Genomic DNA, 22,122 nt, shown 5'->3' with positions numbered 1-22,122 from the left:
AAACCCTCTATGATATATAGTATTTTTTTTACAAGTTTTTTTCTGCTTTATTTATTTGTTTGTTTGTTAAATTCAGTCATCATTTTTGTGTTGTCTAATGTGAGGTGTTTTTGTCTATCCTCAGTTAGTCGCTGTGTATGAGGAGACGGAGCTCCAGCAGAGGGCGTCGGTGAGTCCCGGGGGGAGTTTGACCTCCTATCGCTCTAGTCCTGACCCCTCTGAACCTGAGCTGAATGTCCTGCAGCCCTACGCCGGCAGCGAAATAGAGGTCACCTCCTCCGCCCTCAAATCAAGTATGTGTCTATTGGTTCTGGAATTCAGACCCTGGGCTGGTGTCATTTTAGCTCCTATCACTAGTATGATATATGTGACGGGGATGTATTCTGATTCCGTTAAACTAAATGTTTTTAAAGTTTTTCAAAAATATGAATAATTTGCATATTCACAGCACAATGCATAATTTGAGCATGTTAAATATCACAGGTGTATGAATATCGGCTATATCACAACGACTCATTACTCATCCAATCAGATTTAGAGCTGGAACTTCTGGTGTGTAAGTTTAATTTTGATCAGTGTAAATAGATGACATGGTTTCCTCATGTTAAATACATAATTTGAGGTATGTGGGTTTTTGAGGTGTATTTGAGGGTACAGTTTGAATCCCTGAAGCTCTCTCCGGGGTTAAACGATACTCTATTTCCCTCATGCGCAAGTGTCTCTCATTCCCAAAACCACACACTGACTTAATGGAGAAAACATATGTATGTGTGTATCAGCATGAATGTGTGTGTGTTGATTTTAAAGTGTGTGCGGTTCAGAGTTATAGATCGTGTATGTTTTGTTTTTGTTGTCATGTGTGTCTGTGTGTAAACTTGTTTTTATTAGCAGCAGCCCATAACTGAGGTTGTGTGTGTGTGTGTCTCAGCTTTTGCTGTCTTTATAAAACATAAACACAATGACATCATAAAGCGGCAAAAAAGTTCTAATTTCACAGTTATGGTAAAAATTTTAGGAGTTAGGGGTTAGTTTACAGAAGTCATGATTAGCTTTTATATCTCTTCCAAGATAAACAAATAAAAGTGTTTGTGTGTGTGTGTGTGTACCTGTGTATGGAAGTGTAGCTATCTTTTAGCCACAATGTACCTCAAAATGTACATGTCGAAGTATCAGTTGTAAAGCTTTGATTTAATTTCTTTGGGTTATACAACTGGTTTAAAGCACCATGCAGTTAATGTGTAGAATTATCAAGAGTAAAGCGATACTGTCCATGCTCTCTTATCTGAAACAGACCGGGCAGTGAAGCATGCAGTTAATCAGCTAATAATTGCGTTACTTGTTTGTTTTTTTTTAGCTTCTTTTATTGAAGCCACAAGTGTGTGTGTGTGTGTGTAAAAGTCGGGTTTAGAATTCCATACTATCATGCTACTCTTACTATTGTTGCAGTATTATTATTTGATCAGACTGGCAAAAATTCAAACATTTCACACAAATTTGGATTAAAAATGCAACTTTATTTATTTATTTTTTTGCTTTGTTTTTTTTTTTGTTTATTTTTTGTTGTGGTTTTGTTTTGCTTTGGGTTTTTTAATGCTTTTTTTTTTTTGTTTTTTTTTTGTTTTTTGTTTTTTTTGCTTTTGTTGTGATTTTTTTTTTTGCTTTTTTGTTTAGTTTTTGTTGTGGTTTTGTTTTGCTTTGATTTTTTTTAAATTTTTTTTATTTTTTTGGTGTGGTTTTGTTTTACTTTGTTTTTTGTTTGTTTGTTTTTTGCTCTGCTTTGCTTTATTTTGCTTTTGCTTTTTTGTTTAGTTTTTGTTGTGGCTTTGTTTTGTTTTTATTTTCTTTGTTTTGTTTTGTTTTTTTTTTTTTGCTTTGCTTTGTTGTTTGATTCAGTGTGTATTTTAATGTTTATAGACTGGCCCCATTCACTTCCATTGTAAGTGCTTGCTTCAAATGCGAAACAAGGGAAGTGTGAAAATATTTATTATTTGATTGGCCTGCCAAACACGTTGACAAATTTTTATTAAAAATGCAATTTTCTTTTAAATTTAACTTTGTTTCTGTTTTTTGTTTCATTTGTTTTTAATTTTGTTTTGTTTTGTTTGAAACAGTGTGTATTTTCATGTTTATAGACTGGCCACATACACTTCCATTGTAAGTGTCTTACTGCAAACACAATTTTTGCTCTTGTTTTAAAGAAATGAGGGACGAGTGGAAAATATTTTCTGTGGTAATCAACATTATGCTGCAAATGCTGTCAATTGAACTTGCCTTGTGTTGAACCCAGAACATTCCTTTTGTTGGCAATAGTTGGCAGTAAAAAGTGTACTATAGCTAAAGTCCTTTTGTTTGCAATAGTTGGTAATAAATAGTATATACTATAGCTAAAGTATGCAATAAGCAGCAAAATAGTATACATACCATTCAGTGAGTTATTTGTGTTTGTTACAATGGTAACCGACACCAGTGCCATCTGTATTTTTAAAACTATTCCCTATGCCCCTTTTCTGTCTGTGTCTCTATTGCAGATGCGAGGGCAGACCTTTGAGGTCTGACTGACATCTGTCATGCAGTCAGTCATTCCGTGTGTCATCTCCACCTCTAACCTATTCTGTACTGAGTGCTTTAATGTGCGTCTCTGACCGTCAGTCTGAGCAGTGACCCACTTCCCCTCTTTAGCCAATTTTATTTAGCAGTCACCACCTGTCACTCACTCTCATGCCCCGCCTCCTCACACAGAATAGATGCCAATCCTTTAAAGCCAAATTAGATCTTGGGTATATTGTTTTATATAAGTGTAAATTTAAACCTTTTTGTAAAATTATTTTTGTGCATTTCTCCGAAATATGCAGTTCACAGGGATGTTTCAGGTTCAAAACAAGTTAATCTGTGACATACTTCACCTTTAACTTTTTTTAATCAGAAACCTTCCTTTTAATATAGGATTTTTGTTCAGGATTCAAAACAAATGAATATAAATGAACGAACAAGTAACAAACCACGCATAATTTGGTAACACACATATCGATTGCACACTTAACCAGTGTTACCCTTAAGGCACACACGCACCCACACACGCACAATTCTGTAACCAGATTAGGACTACACACTGTTCAAAAGTCAACCCAGGTCCAGCCAAGCATAAACCCATTCAAATGTTGCCTTTATTCCTGTCTGCACACACACACTCTCTCTCACACACACACACACACACATACACACACACATTAATTAAGTTAACTCTGATCCCGTGAAGCCCTTACTCCCTTTAGTGCAACTGATTCAATAAGACTTTTTTTTTTTACTTCCCTGTCACCTTGGCTGCGTTTCAACATCAAATCCCAAGTGCTGACAAACTCGCACACACTAGCGTTACGGCAGGACTGCTCAACTACATTGGGCACGGTTCCTTTGTCCCTAGTATTATTTAATTGATAAATGAGTGAGACGGGTATTGTGTGTGCAGCTGACAGTGGTCTTTTTGTAATGTAATGACATGGCAGTGTTTGAGGTTTACACAGGGACATCTGCCTGCAGTCTGGCTTTAGAGAGAGGCATTATGGGAAGGTTAGCCAGGGCAAGGATGAGTGCGCACTCACAATGATGGAAATGGCAAGAGTAACGGTAGTTATCATTTTGCATTTGTTTGAATTGATACAGCTGTGTCCTCTGAGCCACAACCGTAATCATGAGTGTGATCATAGTGCTTGGACTATGTAGTATATCCTTCTAGCTTCTTTAAAGCTCGTGTGAGCTGCCTTGCAAGACAGCATTTTTAGGCATCATTGGCACTGTCCCAATTTAAGACTGAGCATTTTTACATGCACCATCTTACACCGATTATGCTTAATAACCCTATAATCTGTAACTTCATGCAAACACCTTAAACAGTTTTCTTTTTCGGGGTAAGGTAATGAACGGTATAAGCATAAACCCGTCACCACACATACTGTAGATTTTTGTCCATTACCCCAGTTTCGTGTTGCACGTATACACCTTTCCCAATGTTCTTACGGCTTATCCAATGTGCACAAGTGTTGTGCGCATGGATGTTTACATTTTGACTCCAAAAAAACTTAGTGAAGTCTCATGTAAATGTGGCGTTTCTTAATTACCTATTTTTTAAATTTTTTTTTTAAACTGATGTTTGATAGTAATCAGTAGGGATTATCTTTAACCATTATCTTTGATATAAGAAGGTTATAGTCAACAAATTGTGATTTGGGTTCTGTTCTATGCAGATTAATTACCATTTTAATGTAAATGCAATCTTCTCATGTAAATTTGATTTTATGACAATTACGTACGTAATGGTTCGTAATAGCTCTACTACCGATATCAACTTTATAATTTATGACCATTATCATAAGATAAAACTCTGTGGGAACTCCGAGAACTTTATTTATTGAACAGAGCCTCAGCTTTGTATGCTGTCAGTTATAGCTCAACGTTACCATGCCGTTAAAGCCACAAAGCTGCGGATCTCACGGCCCGCTGACGCAAATAAAACGGGCTTACCTGAGGGAGTATTGGCCAGTCTTCGCAAGTGAAATGATTAGCCTAACAGTGTTTACTCACAAAGCAACTGAATGTCCAGATCGGGGACTAAAAACGGTTCAAGGAACGAAAACAAAAACCGAAAACGAACATAATTTTTGGCAGAACGTAACCGAAAACCAGAACAAAGTGATTTTCAAATGCTCCGGAGTGAAAACTTTATTTTTAAATGCTGGTAACCGGTTATAACCAGTTTTGTTCCAATAATTTTTTCATGAAACTAAAGGCCAAAGAATTTATCACTGTACATTTTTGGAACTACACCACTTCATGTTGCCCAAAAAAATTAAACGTGTCCTTTTGGATCCTGAAGTAAACTACTGCATCACACATTTCTTTGCCTAATTGCCTGTTGTGGAAGGCCTTTTTAACAACTATGTATTAAATACTACATACAGTATACATGCACAGCTAATCCAGATACAAGGAAAATGTTATTAGAGGGTAAAAAGTACTTTTCTCAGATGTTTCCAAGTCTTCACTGAATTATTGTTAGATATGATGCATTAATACAGATTTGATGCTGTTGGGTTTTGACTGAGAAGCAGATCTGTAAATAAAATTATACTTAACTGTTAATTAGTGGTCGACCGATACATCGCAGAGGCCGATATATCGGCCGATATTCAGACTTTTTTAATTATCGGCATCGGCTGAAAATTTTCCTGTTTGGCCAATTGTTTTTTTTTTACTTCTTGAGGGCACGGAAAATCACCTGCTTGCATGTGAAGACATGTAAACAACCAGTCATGGTTCATTTTGTTGTTACGTGCCATCGTGTTACTACAATAATAGAGGGATGACGGAAACGATCCGCATATCAGAGCCACAGCAGACGCATTTGAGCTCATAATGTTAAAGTGCTCGCCTGTTTCATTCTCCCTTTCTCTCCTCAACAGTCTTGTCTAATGATAAAAAGCAAATATCAATAAAACTTCTATTATATACGTCTGCAAATATGTGCATATCTCGTTTAAACAGATGTAATTCTGGAACCTCATAAAAATCCAGCGTTTTCTCCCGTTGAGCGCTCATCTAATATCTTCCTCTGAAGCGTGTATTCTATCAGCCAGAATCAAAACTTAAGGATCAGGAACAAAATTTCCTCTCATTCACAAATCATGACGGTCTGACCTGTGACAATCCTAACAGACAAGCCAGGCCATTTAAACTGTCAGGAGATTGCTGCTGCTCGTGCTAGATCTACTTCAAGGCTGCATCCGAAACCAGGAAAATGCATTTTTATACTTTAGATCTGCTTTGGGTGTTTGTTGGCTTAAAAAAAAAAAAAAAAAAATTTGCAAGATGGTTTTGATGTCGTTATCATTCAAATGTAGAGTACAATCAAAACGTATGGTTTTCAAAGGCTAATGATAGCATTTTAGCCAAATGTAACCATTTCAAACATTATGCAATCTGAGTTATTAATTTTTTAGATTGCTCGATTAATCGTCAGAATAATCGTGAGATTACTCGATTACAAATAATAATAGATAGTGACAGCTCTATAATTTCATCATGCTTTCATCTACCAATAAGAGTGTAGTACTCTCAGTTCTGATTAATACATTTATTATGATTTTTATTTATTTATTTATTTTTATTAAGTCCTTTTCGCAGAATTCGCAAAATTTTCCGTCAAAATCAGTGCAGAAAATGCTAAAAGTCTGCAGTTTTCCTCTGGGCCTGCCTATTGGCAGATTAGGCACCATTAGAATGCCACTAGAGACCTCACATAGTACTACCTATAGGCCTAAATATCTCTCTAACTAAACCAAAGTTTATTATTGAGGATGTGATGTGCCTTACTAAAGTATTTAAGCTAAATTGCCTTGTGAGAGCATCAAGATGGTTGGTACTTCAACCATGGGGCATTACTTTAAACGCAGACACACTAAACATATTAGACCAGCTATTCATGGTTACTTAGTAAATGAGTAATAAGAGCAGGAAGGGGGCTTTTCAAATGTATTTATGAAACGCCACTTTGTAATGCCAAACATAGACCATGAGTTGGTTCCTTTTCAAGCAATATTAGTCTACAAAAACGGGCAAATGCTTCTGTGCTTGTTCTGTCTCTTCAGCGTAGCACTATGATTACTGTGGAATTGATTCCTGACCTACCCGTCTCATTAGTCTTCACACCACTTGAATGGCTCCCAGCTGCTCCTAAGGCAGGGGGCCGCTCATACCTGTCAGCCTGATAAAGCCATTGATTACCAATAAAACAGAATTACAGGTTAACAGACTGTCAATCTCAAACCTCTCACTTTTTCCTCAGAATTTGTTTCTCTAAGCTCTCTGGTTGGCCTCAAACTTCTTAATTGCAAAAACACGGAGTTAACATGAAATGGTATTCACAACTCATTTTACTTGCATAATGTGATGCATTTTCCAGTGAAACAGGATATTCAACCAGAAAAGAATAAGTTGCTTTGGTTAAAACCGTATATCATTATTGTAAGTTTATGTGACTTTAATAAGTACACAATCAGTACCTCTCTGCTGAATATCTATATTTCTGTCATCGTGACTCGTCACAGATGGGAATAAATAAAGCCCAGAACCATGACATGCAGACAACACATGACTGAAAGAATGTGCCAGCTTGACCCCATTTCACATGGCAGACCTCCCAGAGGTCAAAGGTTAAGAGGATTCTCCTCGCTGTCCTTCATCCTGGAATTTTTACAGTTTTTTTTTAAATCAAAATCAGAGTTTTTCTGCTATTTGTACAATGCTAAAAGATTGTTGTTGAATGTTGAGAAGATCTGAAAACAGTATATGGACATTTTACAGTATATTTAGTTAAGAGTTAGGGACTTTTCACTTGAATAGGCATGCATGCTTGATTTATAGGCCAAGACCAAATTCAAATGAACTACCTCTATTCAAACATAGTTCATTGGGGAATTTAGCATGGGGAATTTCCATTATAAATGTGTTTAGCTGATGAAACCCAGACTTTGGATTCCCCAATAGTTCCCATGTACAAAGTCTTGGCGCCTTGTTGGGAGGTGCTTGACCTTGATGTGTTAGCAAAATTGTTATATATCTGTAACTATCACTGAAAATGTAGGTTATTTTTAATGATATTTAAAAATAATAATAATAAAAAAACAATTATAGGTCAACATCTATTACCAAAAATAATAAAATAAATGATAACTCTTGATTCTACTTTTAACTTTTAGTTATTTATTTTTGAATGCAATAAACCTTATTAAAATATTGTAATGCCTGATTACTTTTATTTTTAAGTTATCTTATAAAGGGCAAACATCTCTATTACCAAAGACATTGTAACATCTAGATTTACTTTTTTTTTTTTTTTTTTTTTTAATGACAAATCTAATACTAAAATATTGTAAAAGTCTGATTCTATTATTTTGTTATTTATTTAATTTATTATTTTTAAGGAAAACATCTCTATTACTAAAACATTGTAACAAAATTGTTTATTTTTTTTAAATATTTTATATAGACCAAAAAAAAAAACTCTTTCTAAAAACATTGTAACTCCTGATTATACCTTTCTAAATAATTTATCTATTTGAAGGCAAACATCTGTTACTAAAACATTAGCATCGAATTTTGCATTTGATTTTTAGTTTTAAAAGACAAAGAATCATACTAAAATACTGTAACACATTTTTGTACTTATTGCAAAATATATGCAATAAGTAAATTTAATGCTTTTAAGAAATGTATTATTACACTTAAAGGGATAGTTATGTTTCTGTTCTCATTTTACATTATACATCCTTCCAAATATTTTCGAGTTCTGCAGAAGTAAAAAAAGTCATATGAGTTTAAGACGGCATAAGGGAGAGTAAATGATGACATATTTATAAAACTGTTCCTTTAATTCTCCTTTCAGCATCTAACCTTTTAGTTTGATATTAGCTTTATAGTTTCATACTCAAATTGTTTATTTTCAACCAGAAGACTGATGTTTGATTTTCAATCTTGTCGTATTTATTCAGCTGAAAAGATATATTTGAGCATACTCCAAATTTAGGCCCTTTCCTGGAATATGAAACCTCTGTAAGGGTTGATCCACCCTGGTGGCAAAATAGCCAGTAATTAAAGGTTTCACCTTGAATTACTTTAGTCCCTACTCATTTCCCATAGAGTCTTACCTCTGTGTATGCACTGGGCATAAAAAAATAACCCAAATTAATTTACACAAATTTTCCTTTAGACGATTGTAACTTTGGGCCTGGAAAATGGTGCCAAGCTCCACCAGGTCCAACAAGTTTGAGAAGATTGATGGGAATTTTAGGGTAACTCTTCACCAAGACACTGCACAGATGTAACGTTCTTTTGTGAGAATTCATAAACATCAGGAAGGTCAGAGAGATTTCTTGTGTCCTTCATGAGGTCAGCAGGACGTAGTTAGTGGAGATCTGGTTGATGATGTAGATCTTATGGTGTAGATAAATTATGGTGAAGGAAACTTAAGGGCACATTCTTGTGTTCTTAAACGGCTAGATGGAGTGCATCATAATGGAACAAGTTGCATTTTTAAAAACTATATTTAAATGAAATGGCATATCGAAGACTCAACGATTATGGCTCAGCCCTGCGAATACACTTAACTTGCAATCTTGAACAATGTCCTAGTCCTTTTTTCAAGGGCAGAGGATAATGATTCTGTTTTTCAAGCTTCAAAAAGGACTCAGAAGTATCAACGATTCCTTAAAAGCTTGCTTTTGGTTTTCTCCTCTACCTCTTCTTTAGCAAATAAATACCTGTAGAGCTTCAATGCACTTAAAGTGTCCTTGCACACACACACAAAAAAAAAAAAAGAATTATGAAAATTTTTTACCCTCTCTCTGACACTTACAGTAGAAGTAAACAGTCTGTTTTTGCAACTGTACCTTTTAAGCGGCTGTCCACCCAGAACACATTTTTGCGTCTGTCTGAGCTTTTTTTTTTTTTTTTTGCTTTTCAGTGTACATGCCCTATGCAGTTGTCAATAAACGTTGTGCCGCATCTCAACAATTTTTTCAGCGTTTCAAGTTAAAAGAACTTAAGCTTTTAAAAACAATTTTCGAGACACCTGCATTCTGTTATATTTTCAAGGAGCACAATACTTGTTGACCCCTCTCCAAACACAGCACTTATGGTTGTGATCATAAAGCTCTATTTTGGTCTCGTCACTCCAAATTACAGTGTGCCAGAATCTGTGAGGCGTGTCAAGGTGTTGTCGGGCATATTGTAACCAGGCTTTTTTGTGGCATTGGCGCAGTCAAGGTTTCTTTCTGGCAACTCGACCATGCAGCTCATTTTTGTTCAAGTATCGTCGTATTGTGCTCCTTGAAACAACCACACCGTCTTTTTCCAGAGCAGCCTGTATTTCTCCTGAGGTTACCTGTGGGTTTTTCTTTGTATCCTGAACAATTCTTCTGGCAGTTGTGGCTGAAATCTTTCTTGGTCTACCTGACCTTGGCTTAGTATCAAGAGATCCCTGAATTTTCCACTTCTTAATAAGTGATTGAACAGTACTGACTGGCATTTTCAAGGCTTTGGATATCTTTTTATATCCTTTTCCATCTTTATAAAGTTCCATTATCTTGTTACGCAGGTCTTTTGACAGTTCTTTTCTGCTTCCCATGGCTCAGTATCTAGCCTGCTCAGTGCATCCACGTGAGAGCTAACAAACACATTGACTATTTATACACAGACACTAATTGCAATTTAAAAGCCACAGATGTGGGAAATTAACCTTTAATTGCCATTTAAACTTGTGTGTGTCACCTTGTGTGTCTGTAACAAGGCCAAACATTCAAGGGTATGTAAACTTTTGATCAGGGCCATTTGGGTGATTTCTGTTATCATTATGATTTAAAAAGGAGCCAAACAACTATGTGATAATAAATGGCTTCATATGATCACTATCTTTAAATAAAAGACAGTTTTTTTTTTTTAGTTTTTTTGCATGCTATTTTCAGAATCAACGCCAAAATTTCACAATTTCTGCCAGGGTATGCAAACTTTTGAGCACAGCTGTATGTGTTGCTAAAATCCTTGATGTCACAATATCTCCACCGTTATCTCAGAAGGTCACAGAGATGCTCTTCAGAATGGATGCCAAGGACAGTTTGTTGAACCGCCCTGATATAAAATTCCTACATTGCATTTTTCCATAGTTTTATTTTTTATCTGTAAAAACCAGAGCTGTTATAGATGTTTTTAGCATCCTGTTCCCGTAGCTGTTTTGGCTGAGTCCAGTGATGGTTTTAGAACTTTGGGCGTTTCTCCCTCTTGTGGAAACCAGGCAAATGAGCTTTGCGTGCATCGAGAGACATTTTGCTGGCTGTTGTGTATGTGTGCGAAAAGCTGTTGCCATTCGCTCAGATGTGTCATTGTTTGTGTTGCATGAAACCATTTTGTTGTGCTTTCATGTGGTGAGTTTAGCAGTTTTTTAATCATGTATTTATGTGACCCAAAGTGTGTCTTTGAAAACATGCTAGGCAACCAGTGGTAGTCCAATATGGGTTTTTCATTGGCTGATGCATATATAATGCAGATACTGTATATACAAATGCTAAAATTGAGTTTTTCTAAAGATGAAGTGAACCAGTATTTTCTACACTAATAAAGAAGTGTCATGGTACCTGCCTGGTGCCATGAAAATAGCATTGTTTTGGACATGTTATAAAATCATGTTATTTTATGAAATGCCATATAAATAACCTGGTACACTATGGAAATCATTCAGTACCACGGTATAAGCTGTATATCAAAGTAACATAGTATTACCATCACTGGACCATGGTTCCACCAAAGGCTTGGCGGTTTTTTCCGATTTTTCGGAAAATGATTACAATTTGAATTATGTTGGAGTACATTTAAAAGTTGAAAAAATCGAATCGTGAATCGTCCATAAGTTTGATAAAAATCGAGATTACATTTTTTTTTTTTTTTTTTTTTTTTGCCATATCACACAGCCCTAGTTCCACCACAGTATTAAGTCTATGGTTAATGCAAACTAATCCGTTTTCAGTGTTATAACTTCCTTCTTTGACTCTTCCTATCAGCCACTCCCCTATCGGTGAGAAGCAGCAGTGACCCCTCCCTCGCCCTGCCCCTGGATGTAGTTTCATTGGACCCTGATGAGAGCAGCGGACCCCGACCAAAAGTGAGTGAACACACGTCACATTCTAGTACATTGTTTCATATGAGTGTCTGGAAAGTGTCAACTTTTGTTTTGTCCTTTTGGATGAAATACACTTAGACTACTTTTGATGTGCTTTGTCTGCAGTGATATCTTTAAATTAGTTGTATTTCTGATGTTCTGATGTATTTAATTTGGCCATGTTTGCATGGCTTTCACTGAACAGGCAAGTTTCATGGTCATATTGCATTTGTTTTTTAGTTTTGACCCTTTACCACCACCACCTTTGTTATCTTTCTCTCTTCTCTTTTTGTTTTCATCAAAGCTTTTATGTTTCTTTTGTTCTCTGTTTGAGGTTAGACTGCCCTTTGTTCTCACATTTTCAAAGATATTTATTTTTCGAATGCTACCAGACAAACGTCACCTGTGGCGCACCTGTGGTGCCACGTCCACACTAATATGTTTTCGTTTGAAATCGTATCTTTTTCTCTACATTTTGGCCTTCCGTTCACACTGAGACAGCATTTTAGACAACGAAAACTGAACTTTTCGTAAACACTCTCCCAAGTGGATACATTTTAAAAGACCATCTTTGCGTTGGAGTGTGATCAGGGAAAATGGATTTATCTAAAAAAGATGACATATCTGTTGTCATATGACGCAGTCTTGTGATCCATTTAAGCCAAAACAATCAAGATGGCGGCTCTAGCGGCGTTGTTGTGCCTGCTGTTCACTTTGAAAGTGTTGTTAAAGATAAATGTTACTTTGTAGAACCGTTACATTGCATTCCTTCAAAGGCGATGTGAAGTTTACACTGAAATGCTGTCTGGCGATGCATTTCAGACTGTACATGAAACAGTGATACATGCATGCGCAGTAAGGGGATTTAAGAGTTTTCATACGTTTTAGTGTGGATGAGCAACTTCTGGAATATGTTTTGAAAATGGCAGTGTGGACGGAGAACGTTTCGAAAACAAAAACGCAGTTTTCAAATAGATCCGGTTTAATGTGGATGTAGCCTTATGGGGTGTTCATACAGGATGCAATTTTGCGTCTTCCAACTGTGCTATTTCTTGATGGTTGGTTTATGCACATATGCATCAGATGGACATCTTAGGCTGTTGCTTTGCATCTTGCTGTTTTTTCGCTGCCATGCAGCATGAGCATTGTTTAAGATGACGTGCCAAGTTAAAAACAGTTCAACTTTTAAAAGCACGTCTCGAAACCCCTGTGTTTTGTTCCATTCCAATACTGGCCCAAAAGCATGCACTGTTGTTTACTTCAAAAATCCACTAGAAGTAGTACACCATCAGCTATTTTTGACATGTATTTTCAGTGTACTATGATTTGGGACACACTAATCCTAATCTCACTTAGTATTTAGGATGGATAGTATGCAAATTCAGATTTAGCCTTCGCATTCCATTCCTACCAAATGCTGTCCTGTAAGCACAGTATTAGGTTTCATTTAACTGTCCTCACAGAAACTGAATTCATTGAACAGTATGAGGGATTTTCCTCTAGCTATATGTTCTTAGTACTTCATACCACACAGAATGTTTTTTTAAGAAAGTATTTTAATTCTGACATTTGACATTTCTTAAATCATACCACTTTCAGGCTCTTGGAAACTGCAGACTATATCGGGACTATACACAACTGTCCAATCTCTCCAAAATATTATTATCAAAAAAGAAGTGTATGGAAATTGTTTGAAATTCAGAACGTGTTGGCAAAATTACAGCTTGCACACACTCACCCGCCCTAGATTGCTTTGAGTGACAGTAATCATTGTCGTGCACTACTCAATGACAGGGTGAGGACACACTAATGCATGAAACGTCAACACTTTTGAGAAATACATTCATAAAGATATGCGTATTCTCTTTGCACCCAAATAAGAATCTGCTTCTGTCAGTGCCACCTTTGCAAATTCGATTTCCTCTTGCAGTACTTCTCCAGCACTCTTGAGAATCAGGGGAAGTTTGAAAAGGATTTGTGGAGTCTCTAGTGTCACATTCTTGGACACTACTTCTAGTGTTTTGTTTATCCTGGGCACAATGTGATGTACACCAGTAGGACACTACATCCTTTGTTGTTCCTGAACTACTTAACTAGTGAATTGTAATAGGGATAGGTCATGGCTAGGTTTAGGGTTAGGAATAGGGTTTAGTCTATTATTGTTTCATAAAAGTTTTCTTCTAGAACCAGCAAATGATCCAAGAGCCTAAACTACTTTGCTTAATCATGTTGTGCTGAAGTACATGCTGTTGAACTGGGCAGCATTGAGTGGGTGGGCCGATCTGCAGTCTCTGGTCTAATGGAAAGCCTGATGCTTCTTGAAAACTACCTGGAGGAACATGACTGTTAAATGCTGAGCTCCATGCTCACGGGCACCGTGGCTGATGCCAGCATTACGGCAGGGACAGGGAACCCTGAAGCACTCCTATCCCTTATCACCAGTCCCAGGAGGTCGAGCAGAAATTATTTCAAGGGGTTTTACTGTGCTTTTTGGCGGTACTCTGTTCAGATTTTAGCAGGGTATTTATGTATAGCAGGACAGTAATTCTTGCCTATTTTTGGCAGTCAAATTTGAGACAGATGACAAGATGATTATCAGATGTGCTGGGAAGGTTGTCTAGACTTTCAAATGCAAACTCGTGAAAGTGAGATCTGTAATTAAGGCCACTGCCCTCATAAACAGTCAAGACTTTTAATTGATTCTTTTATGTGATTCTGGGCCACTTCGTTTGTATGTTTGTTCATTCTTTGTTTCTTTCGTTCGTTCTTTCATTTTGTCCTTTCTCTCTTTCTGTATCTCTTTCCTTTTTTCTTTTTGTTCTTTCTATTCATTATTTATCTTTTTCTTTTCCTTCATTCTTTTTTTCTGTCTTTCGTATTCTCTTTCGTTCATTCATTCTTCCATTCTTTCTTTCTTTTTTCTTTCTGTTTCTTTCATTTTTTCCTACGTTCCTTTCTTTCTTCCATCCATCCATCCACATGGCATTCTACAAACTACATTTGGAACATGTCCAAAACCCAATGTTAATGCAGTGGTACTTTTTTGTTTGTGTGGGTTTATGTTTTATCCGAATGCCTTAGGTTTGCATTTTTGGTGATAGGCTTTTTTTAGTTGTACAGTACAGTAGATTGATGAGCAAGTTTAGCTGTTGTCATATTGCAGTCAACTCAAGAAAGTTAGACAGATAGATGAGACAGACTCAGAGGACATAGATAAACACATTTGTGTTGTAGATGCCCTACACACACAAACACACACACACATACACAGTCTCTTATAAACTCTCTCATTAGGCTTTGACATTTATTCAATTACTGTATTCCCAAGAGCTTGCCGGCTGCTCATAAGTCTTATGCAAAGAGAGTGCACACACCGAGAGCCAAGGACACCCATATTTAATAAAGACTTTGCTAGCTGAATGTTTTACTGTGTTTACTTAAAGCCTGTTTAGGTAGTAAACGTATTACCAGAATTCTCACAACAAGATTCAGTCAGTGGTTTGGCAATCAGTTATTTCCCTTATGGAAATGTACCATGTTAACCATTAGTTCCTTTCGTTCGTTATTTACATTTATACTACTACATTAAAAAAAAAAAAAAAAAAAAAAATGGTACCACCAATGTATATTACAATGGTAACAGATGGTGATACCGTGGTAGTCTGATATATAATATGGTACTAAATGATTGAAAATAAAGGTACTTCAAAGAATACTGTGGAATTGCTATGGCAAATGGTACTTTAAATGGCCATTACAGATAACTGATATTTTAACACTGTAAACAGCTGATGCGATAACCAATATTTAACACTGAAATTGGCCGATAACTCTTAACTGATATTTTAAGAATAATTAGCAATATACAAAAAAATGATAACCATTATTTTAACACTGCTAGCAGCTGATACTGATAACTGATTTTAAGACTGTAATATACTGATACAGTAACCTATATTTTAACATTATAATCAGTATTTTTGGCTGAAACTATTGTTACAGGAATATTCCGGGTTCAATAAAAGTTAAACTCAGTCAACAACATTTGTGGCATCATGTTGATCGCCATGGAAGAAAGGTGCCTGGCGTTGTTCCTGCCAGGCTACTCAGCCTTACTTGCTCCATATGGTTAGGATTGGGGATGGGAGCGGGGAACAAATCCAGGCATCTTTGTACAATGGGCAGTGTTGATTACCACAAAATCAAATTTTGACTCGTCCCTCCTTTTAAAAAAAAAAAATTCTGGGATACAGTGAGGCACTTACAATGGAAGGGAATGGGGCCAATCCATGGGGGACTAATGAGTCCTAAAATGCTCACTATTTCAAAAGTATGGCCGCGAGATGTAAACAGTATGCATGTTAACATGATTTTAGTGTTATAAAATTGCTTATTAACCTTTTCTGTTTAAAGTTATAGCCAATTTTACAACTGTGTTGCTATGACATCGCAACGCCATACACCCTAAAACGACTGTAAAAACGTCAATTTAAACACCTTTATAGCACAAATAATACACATTTTAACAGAAGAATTAATGTAAGTGCTTTTATAAAATTATAAGCTTCAAATTTCTGCCTTTTGAACCCTCCAAAAATTGGCCCCATTTACTTCCATTGTAAGTGCATCATTGTAATTTTTGCTTTTTTTTTTTTTTTTTTTTTTTTTTAAGAAAAGGGGGGACAAGTCGAAGTTATTTTTTGTGGTAATCAACATTATGCCACAAACTCTGTCGATTGAACCTGGAATATTCCTTTAAGTAAGGGTTATCTTGAGAATTTCAGCTTTAATATTTCTGCTTTATCATTTTCCCTTTTCGTTTTTCCATGGGCCTCAGTTATGTCATCCAACCATCTTTCCATTAAAATTTCTCTCTCTGTCATCCTGTGAACAGAGTGCACTTAAATACAGGAGATGCACATTAACAACAGCCCCACTGGTCCCACTACCCCTCTGGTCCTCAGTAGCATGTGGCCTAGCGGGGGGATAATCGCTTAACCCTCCGATAATCTAGGTCACTTTTTGTGTGTATGTTGCGTCTCATAAGAGGGGGAGGTAGGCGGGGTCCTATGTGTTTGTGTGTAAAAGTGTGTGTGTCTTCATTATTACCGACAATTCTATGGTTAAGGAAAGTGGACCTCCCCTTTTATGGTGCATCGTTTGTTTTTTTCCGTATTTGTGGTTATTAATTTGCCTTTTATCTCTTTTGATCAAGCAGATAATACTAGATATTAATCACTCCATAATAGCGAGTGTAAGACTGGGTGGGTGGAAACAAGCAGACAGTTATAGAAACGGGAAACAACACGATTCGAGAATTTCAATGAGGGTATTTTTCAGCTGGTGTCGTTGTTTTGGGTTGTCAAGAAGTGCTGGAGTGATGGTGATTGTATGTTTGTGTTGACAGGGAGTTGGCCATGCAACGACTGTGAAGGGAGGAGTCATGGACAAACCCAAAGTGGATGTCCCAAACTCCAGGAGTGGACAAGACCACACCAGGTGAGAGAGTTTGTGTGTGTAATGTGAATGTGTGAGCATAGATTGGGGAAGATTTCATAAAGATTTAGTAACATGTGTGAGCAGTAATCTGCCAGAGATTACATTGATCTTTCTTTGTAAAATGTTCTTTGTTTTCAGTTTAAGGTTGGCTCAGTGTTTTTGGCCCTAGTGTATTTTGGACAATGGGGTCTTTACACATTGTTGCCACATTTCTAAAAAATATATTTTTCAAATATTTATATGCATTTTAAATATACAATCCCAATGCAATTATATAAATATCTTTATTTAATTATACAAATATTTACATTGGGAAATTGCTCTGTTGTGCCTAGGTGAGCTTTCAAAAAATTTGAGACTGATATGAAAACAGATATTTTAACACTGAAATTGGTTGAAATCGATAACCAATATGTTGTCTGTAATCAAAAACCATTAGCCCATGCAACCTGGTAAATTGTAGTAAAATTGTTGGATTGCCTTTACTGGTAAATGTACCACATCTGCTATTCTTACATGCAATGGTTGGGGTCCATCATTTTTCCGTTTTGCTACCATTCACACATCAGCACCAAAATGCCATTAAACTCTGAGATGAAGTTTAGTTATTTTAGCAGTCGACAAATTTCTAAATGGGCATCACACACTAAACAACTGAGGATCACTCCGAATGTCAAGTGGATCCGATCACAAACACACGTGGAGACACACGGCCAAATTCAAAGAGCCGCATGACAGATGTAAACAAACATGGATGTACGGGAGCGCTGCCGTTGATGTTGCTGCTGCTTTGTTCCAAGTCTTAAAGAAATGGGCCGAGCCCATTTGTGTGCAGTCCTGGGTGGAAAGACGGAGACTGCGATATGAGTTGGTGGTGAGTGGTGTTGAATGGTTTCTTCACTTTAAGCGCTTGTTCTAAATCTCCATTTCTTTGTGGTCCAATTTTATAGCCACGCACTGTTGATTTCCATTGGCTGCTCACCATATGACTAGGCCTGTCACGATTATCAAATAATCATCTGATCGTGGTTATTTTCTCCAACCACGATTATTTGAGATAAACGCGGTTATTTTGCACTTCAAATTCCAGTCACATTTTAATTCCCAAATAAGGGAATTTTAAGCAAATATATATAAATGCCATAAAATGCACGTTTGTGTGTCATTCAGCACTGCGGATGTCAACCAGAGCACCTTCTGTTCGGGAGAGCTTGTGAAGCACTTCTTGAGCGCTCTGATGAGCACACGTCATCAGCAGTGCTCGCGCCAAACTCCTGTGAAAATATAAATGAACAAATATAAACTTTGATAGCGAACGGAAAGAGCTCCGGCTTCACTTTAAATGATTGTGTAATGGCAAGTGTTCCTGGTCATAATGGGTTCATATATGCAGTGTTAACAGAGGACGGGACACACGCTTTATTTCTGTGGAGTGATAAAATTGTGATTTTGCTACATGAGAAATAAAGATTTGTTGATTTAATCAAAGAGCATTAAAATAATGTGTGAAAGTGAAGACAACATGAGAGAAATATTAAAATTTTACATCATATAAAATATAAATGTTATATTAATTTCTTCTTCTTTCGGCTGCTCCCATTAGGGGACTATCCGTGATCCGCATATTTGACTTGGCACAGGTTTTACGCTGGATGCCCTTCCTGACACAACCCCCATACATATTATATTCTATATTTTTTCAATATATGTAATTATTTAACGAGTTCCAAAATGACAAAAACTAAAATTTACCAAAACTAAAGTTGACCAAAAAGAGAGACATATATATATATATATATATATATATATATATATATATATATATATATATATATATATATATAAAGTACCTTTGCATAGTCATATCGGTGCAAAATCGGTGCACAATCCACATAGAAAAGGTCTGTTTTCATTCCAGCTCAAAAATTAACTATATCGGCCACCATATCGGTAATCAGTGAATTTCCCCCCTCTAAAATCTGTATCGGTCTCAAAAATCCCATATTGGTTGGGCTCTAGTTCATTCATACACGTAGTGTTAATGACACGCAGAAGGAGAAACAGACTTTATTCCTGTGGAGAAACACTTTTTCAAATACTCATAACTCAGATGTTTTCCTTCAGAAACAGAATGAGCTTTATTGCCAAGTGTTCTCATGAAAACAAGGAATTTGTTTTGCTGATAGGAGAAACAAGTGCACACAGAACATTACAGTGAGACACAGAATATAAAACAAGGTAAGAGTATAAATAGACATACAAAAATTATAGGACATATAACAGAATGGCGTATGTACATGTGCAAGTAGTAATGTATGTGCAAGGTAGGGGTATGTACAATTATTGAGTTAAATATGTGAATTTACATAGTACATGAGATATTTATTTACATTATTGCACTATGGGGGAGTCCTGAAGGCAGTTCATGTGGAAAATGGCCTGAGGGTAAAAACTGTTCTTGTGCCTGGATGTCCTGGCGCTCAGTGCTCTGTAGCGCTGACCAGAGAGCAACATTTCAAAGAGGGAGTGGGGAGGGTGTGTGGGGTCCAGAGTGATTCTACCTGCATGTTTCCTCACTCTGGAGACGTACAGGTCTTGGAGGGTGGGCAGGGGGGCACCAATAATCCTCTCAGCAGTCCTGACTGTCCGTTGTAGTTTCCTTCTATCTGATTTGGTGGCTGAACCAAACCAGACGGTTATAGATGTACACAGGACAGGCTCAATGACGGCCGAGTAGAACTGTGTCAGCAGCTCCTGTGACAGGTTGAACTTCCTCAGCTGGTGAAGAAAGTACAACCTCTGCTGAGCTTTCTTCACAATGGAATCTATGTGGGTGTCCCACTTCAGGTCCTGAGAAATGAAGGGAACTTCACACTGCTCCAGTGATCTGTTGAAGATCTGTGTGAAGATGGGGGCCAGTTGGTCAGCGCAGACTTTCAGACAGGCAGATAAAACACCGTTTGGGCCATGAAGCTTTCCTTCATGTGAAATAAGGGGTTGTGGATTTAATCAGAGAGCCTAAACATATTGTAAAATGTAAAAGTGAAGAATTTTGGACAGATATATATTACTATTGCATAATAGAATAAATTAGAATAGAATAGAATTAGCTGTCTGGGTTATATTAAAAACGGTTTAAATAAAATTTGACCAAAAAGGAGAGACATGTTTTAAGTATTTGGAAATATTTTAACATTTCAAATATTATTTTTCATGTCATACTCTCCCTGTGCAATATTTAAATTTTTTAAAGCCTTATAGGAAATCATATTGCCCTATTTTATAATGATTCCAAGTTAAATATTAATTAATTACTACTTAAGGTGTATGTGAATTAAGCACACACATACACCTTAAGAAGTATGACAATGTATTGTTAGCCAAATGTCATAATCGTGATTGCCATGGGGTCTGAGTTCTTAAGGAGCTGTGGTGTGAACAACAAAGGGTCTGAGGTCACATCAACATAAAAAGGACCAACTGGGTTTGGTTCATCTAAAACAGACTATATGTGAAACCACCCTTAATATCCTTTCTGTTCTTTAAAGTCAGATAAAAAAAGTAAAAATAAATATTAATTTAATCTCACACAGCATGGATGCGCTAAAGAAACAGATCTTTGTTGATGTTTGCTGAACTGGAACACTGTGAAATGCACGTTGTTGAAACTTTTAAAGTGACTATCTTTTTTAGCATTTCTTATACAAATGAATGTTTTTACTTGTAAATTGTACACATTATTTAAAACAGTAATTGCTCATATCATTATTATATTCCATTTCATGATATATGTATTAATATAATGTAGAATTTTTGTATTTTTACAAAGTTAAAATGTGATTTGTAATGATTACATACAAATGATTAAAAATTCAATATTAGGGAGCCTGGGTAGCTCAGCGAGTAAAGACACTGACTACCACCCCTGGAGTCACGAGTTCGAATCCAGGGCATTCTGAGTGATTCCAGCCAGGTCTCCTAAGCAACCAAATTGGCCCGGTTGCTAGGGAGGGTAGAGTCACATGGGGTAACCTCCTCGTGGTCGCTATAATGTGGTTCTCGCTCTCGGTGGGGCACATGGTGAGTTGTGCGTGGATGCTGTGGAGAATAGTGTGAAGCCTCCACATGCGCTATGTCTCCGCAGTAACACGTGATAAGATGCGCTGATTGATGGTCTCGGATGCGGAGACAACTGAGATTCGTCCTCCGCCACCCAGATTGAGGCGAGTCACTGTGCCACCACGAGGACTTAGAGCGCATTGGGAATTGGGCATTCCAAATTGGGGAGAAAAAAAAATTAAATAAAAGATATTCACTTTCACATACTTTTTTCAGGACAGGATCTGTACAGTTCTATTCCTTGTTCTGCACCTGTTCAGCCTGAACGTACCCCACTATTTTTTGAAAGCTTATTTGTTTGTGATATTTTCTTATAGAGAAAGGTATATGAGCAACTATTATTACTTAAACTTAGCATTTATATTTTGTATTAAAGAACTTTATTTTGATGAGTAATTATAATGTGTATTTTGCTAAAAAAAAATTCAGATTTTTTAAAATATTTTTTAGTATTTTGTCATTTAAATGTTATTATATTGAATCGAGATTATTTTGAATTGTGAACCTTATATCGTATATTAAACGGAATCATGAGATGACCATATCGTCCCATCCCTAGTCATGATACAGCAATTTATATTGTAACTAGTTCTGTGTAAATGATTTTTTTTTTTGTGATTAATCGCATAATTTTTCATAGTTAATCGCGATTATTCGCAGATTTTCATAGTGCTGAAATTTGACTATTTTTTTCTTGTGTAAAAGCATTTATTTCCTTTTACAGGGAGGAAAACTAAACAATATGTAACGTAATGCTTCATGAACATTTTCCATACAAAGCCTCCCACAAAATAAAGATAAAA

The 22,122-nt window shown here is 36.5% G+C and overlaps 1 protein-coding gene across 2 annotated transcripts in view; it reads left to right on the top strand.

The window, feature by feature from the left end:
* Nucleotides 1-22,122, top strand: part of pard3ba (par-3 family cell polarity regulator beta a) — a 230,645-nt gene that overhangs the window by 54,962 nt on the left and 153,561 nt on the right. For both annotated transcript variants that reach the window (XM_051702158.1, XM_051702157.1), the window contains exons 3-5: nucleotides 125-293; nucleotides 11,604-11,704; nucleotides 17,109-17,200. In XM_051702158.1, coding sequence (XP_051558118.1) covers nucleotides 125-293; nucleotides 11,604-11,704; nucleotides 17,109-17,200 — 362 coding nt within the window. The remainder of the gene's footprint in view (nucleotides 1-124; nucleotides 294-11,603; nucleotides 11,705-17,108; nucleotides 17,201-22,122) is intronic.

This window comes from Myxocyprinus asiaticus, chromosome 7 (assembly GCF_019703515.2).
Source record: "Myxocyprinus asiaticus isolate MX2 ecotype Aquarium Trade chromosome 7, UBuf_Myxa_2, whole genome shotgun sequence".
NCBI classification, from domain to species: Eukaryota; Metazoa; Chordata; class Actinopteri; order Cypriniformes; family Catostomidae; genus Myxocyprinus; species Myxocyprinus asiaticus.
Note: the sequence above shows the minus strand (reverse complement) of the source record. Positions and strands in the feature narration are given on the sequence as shown.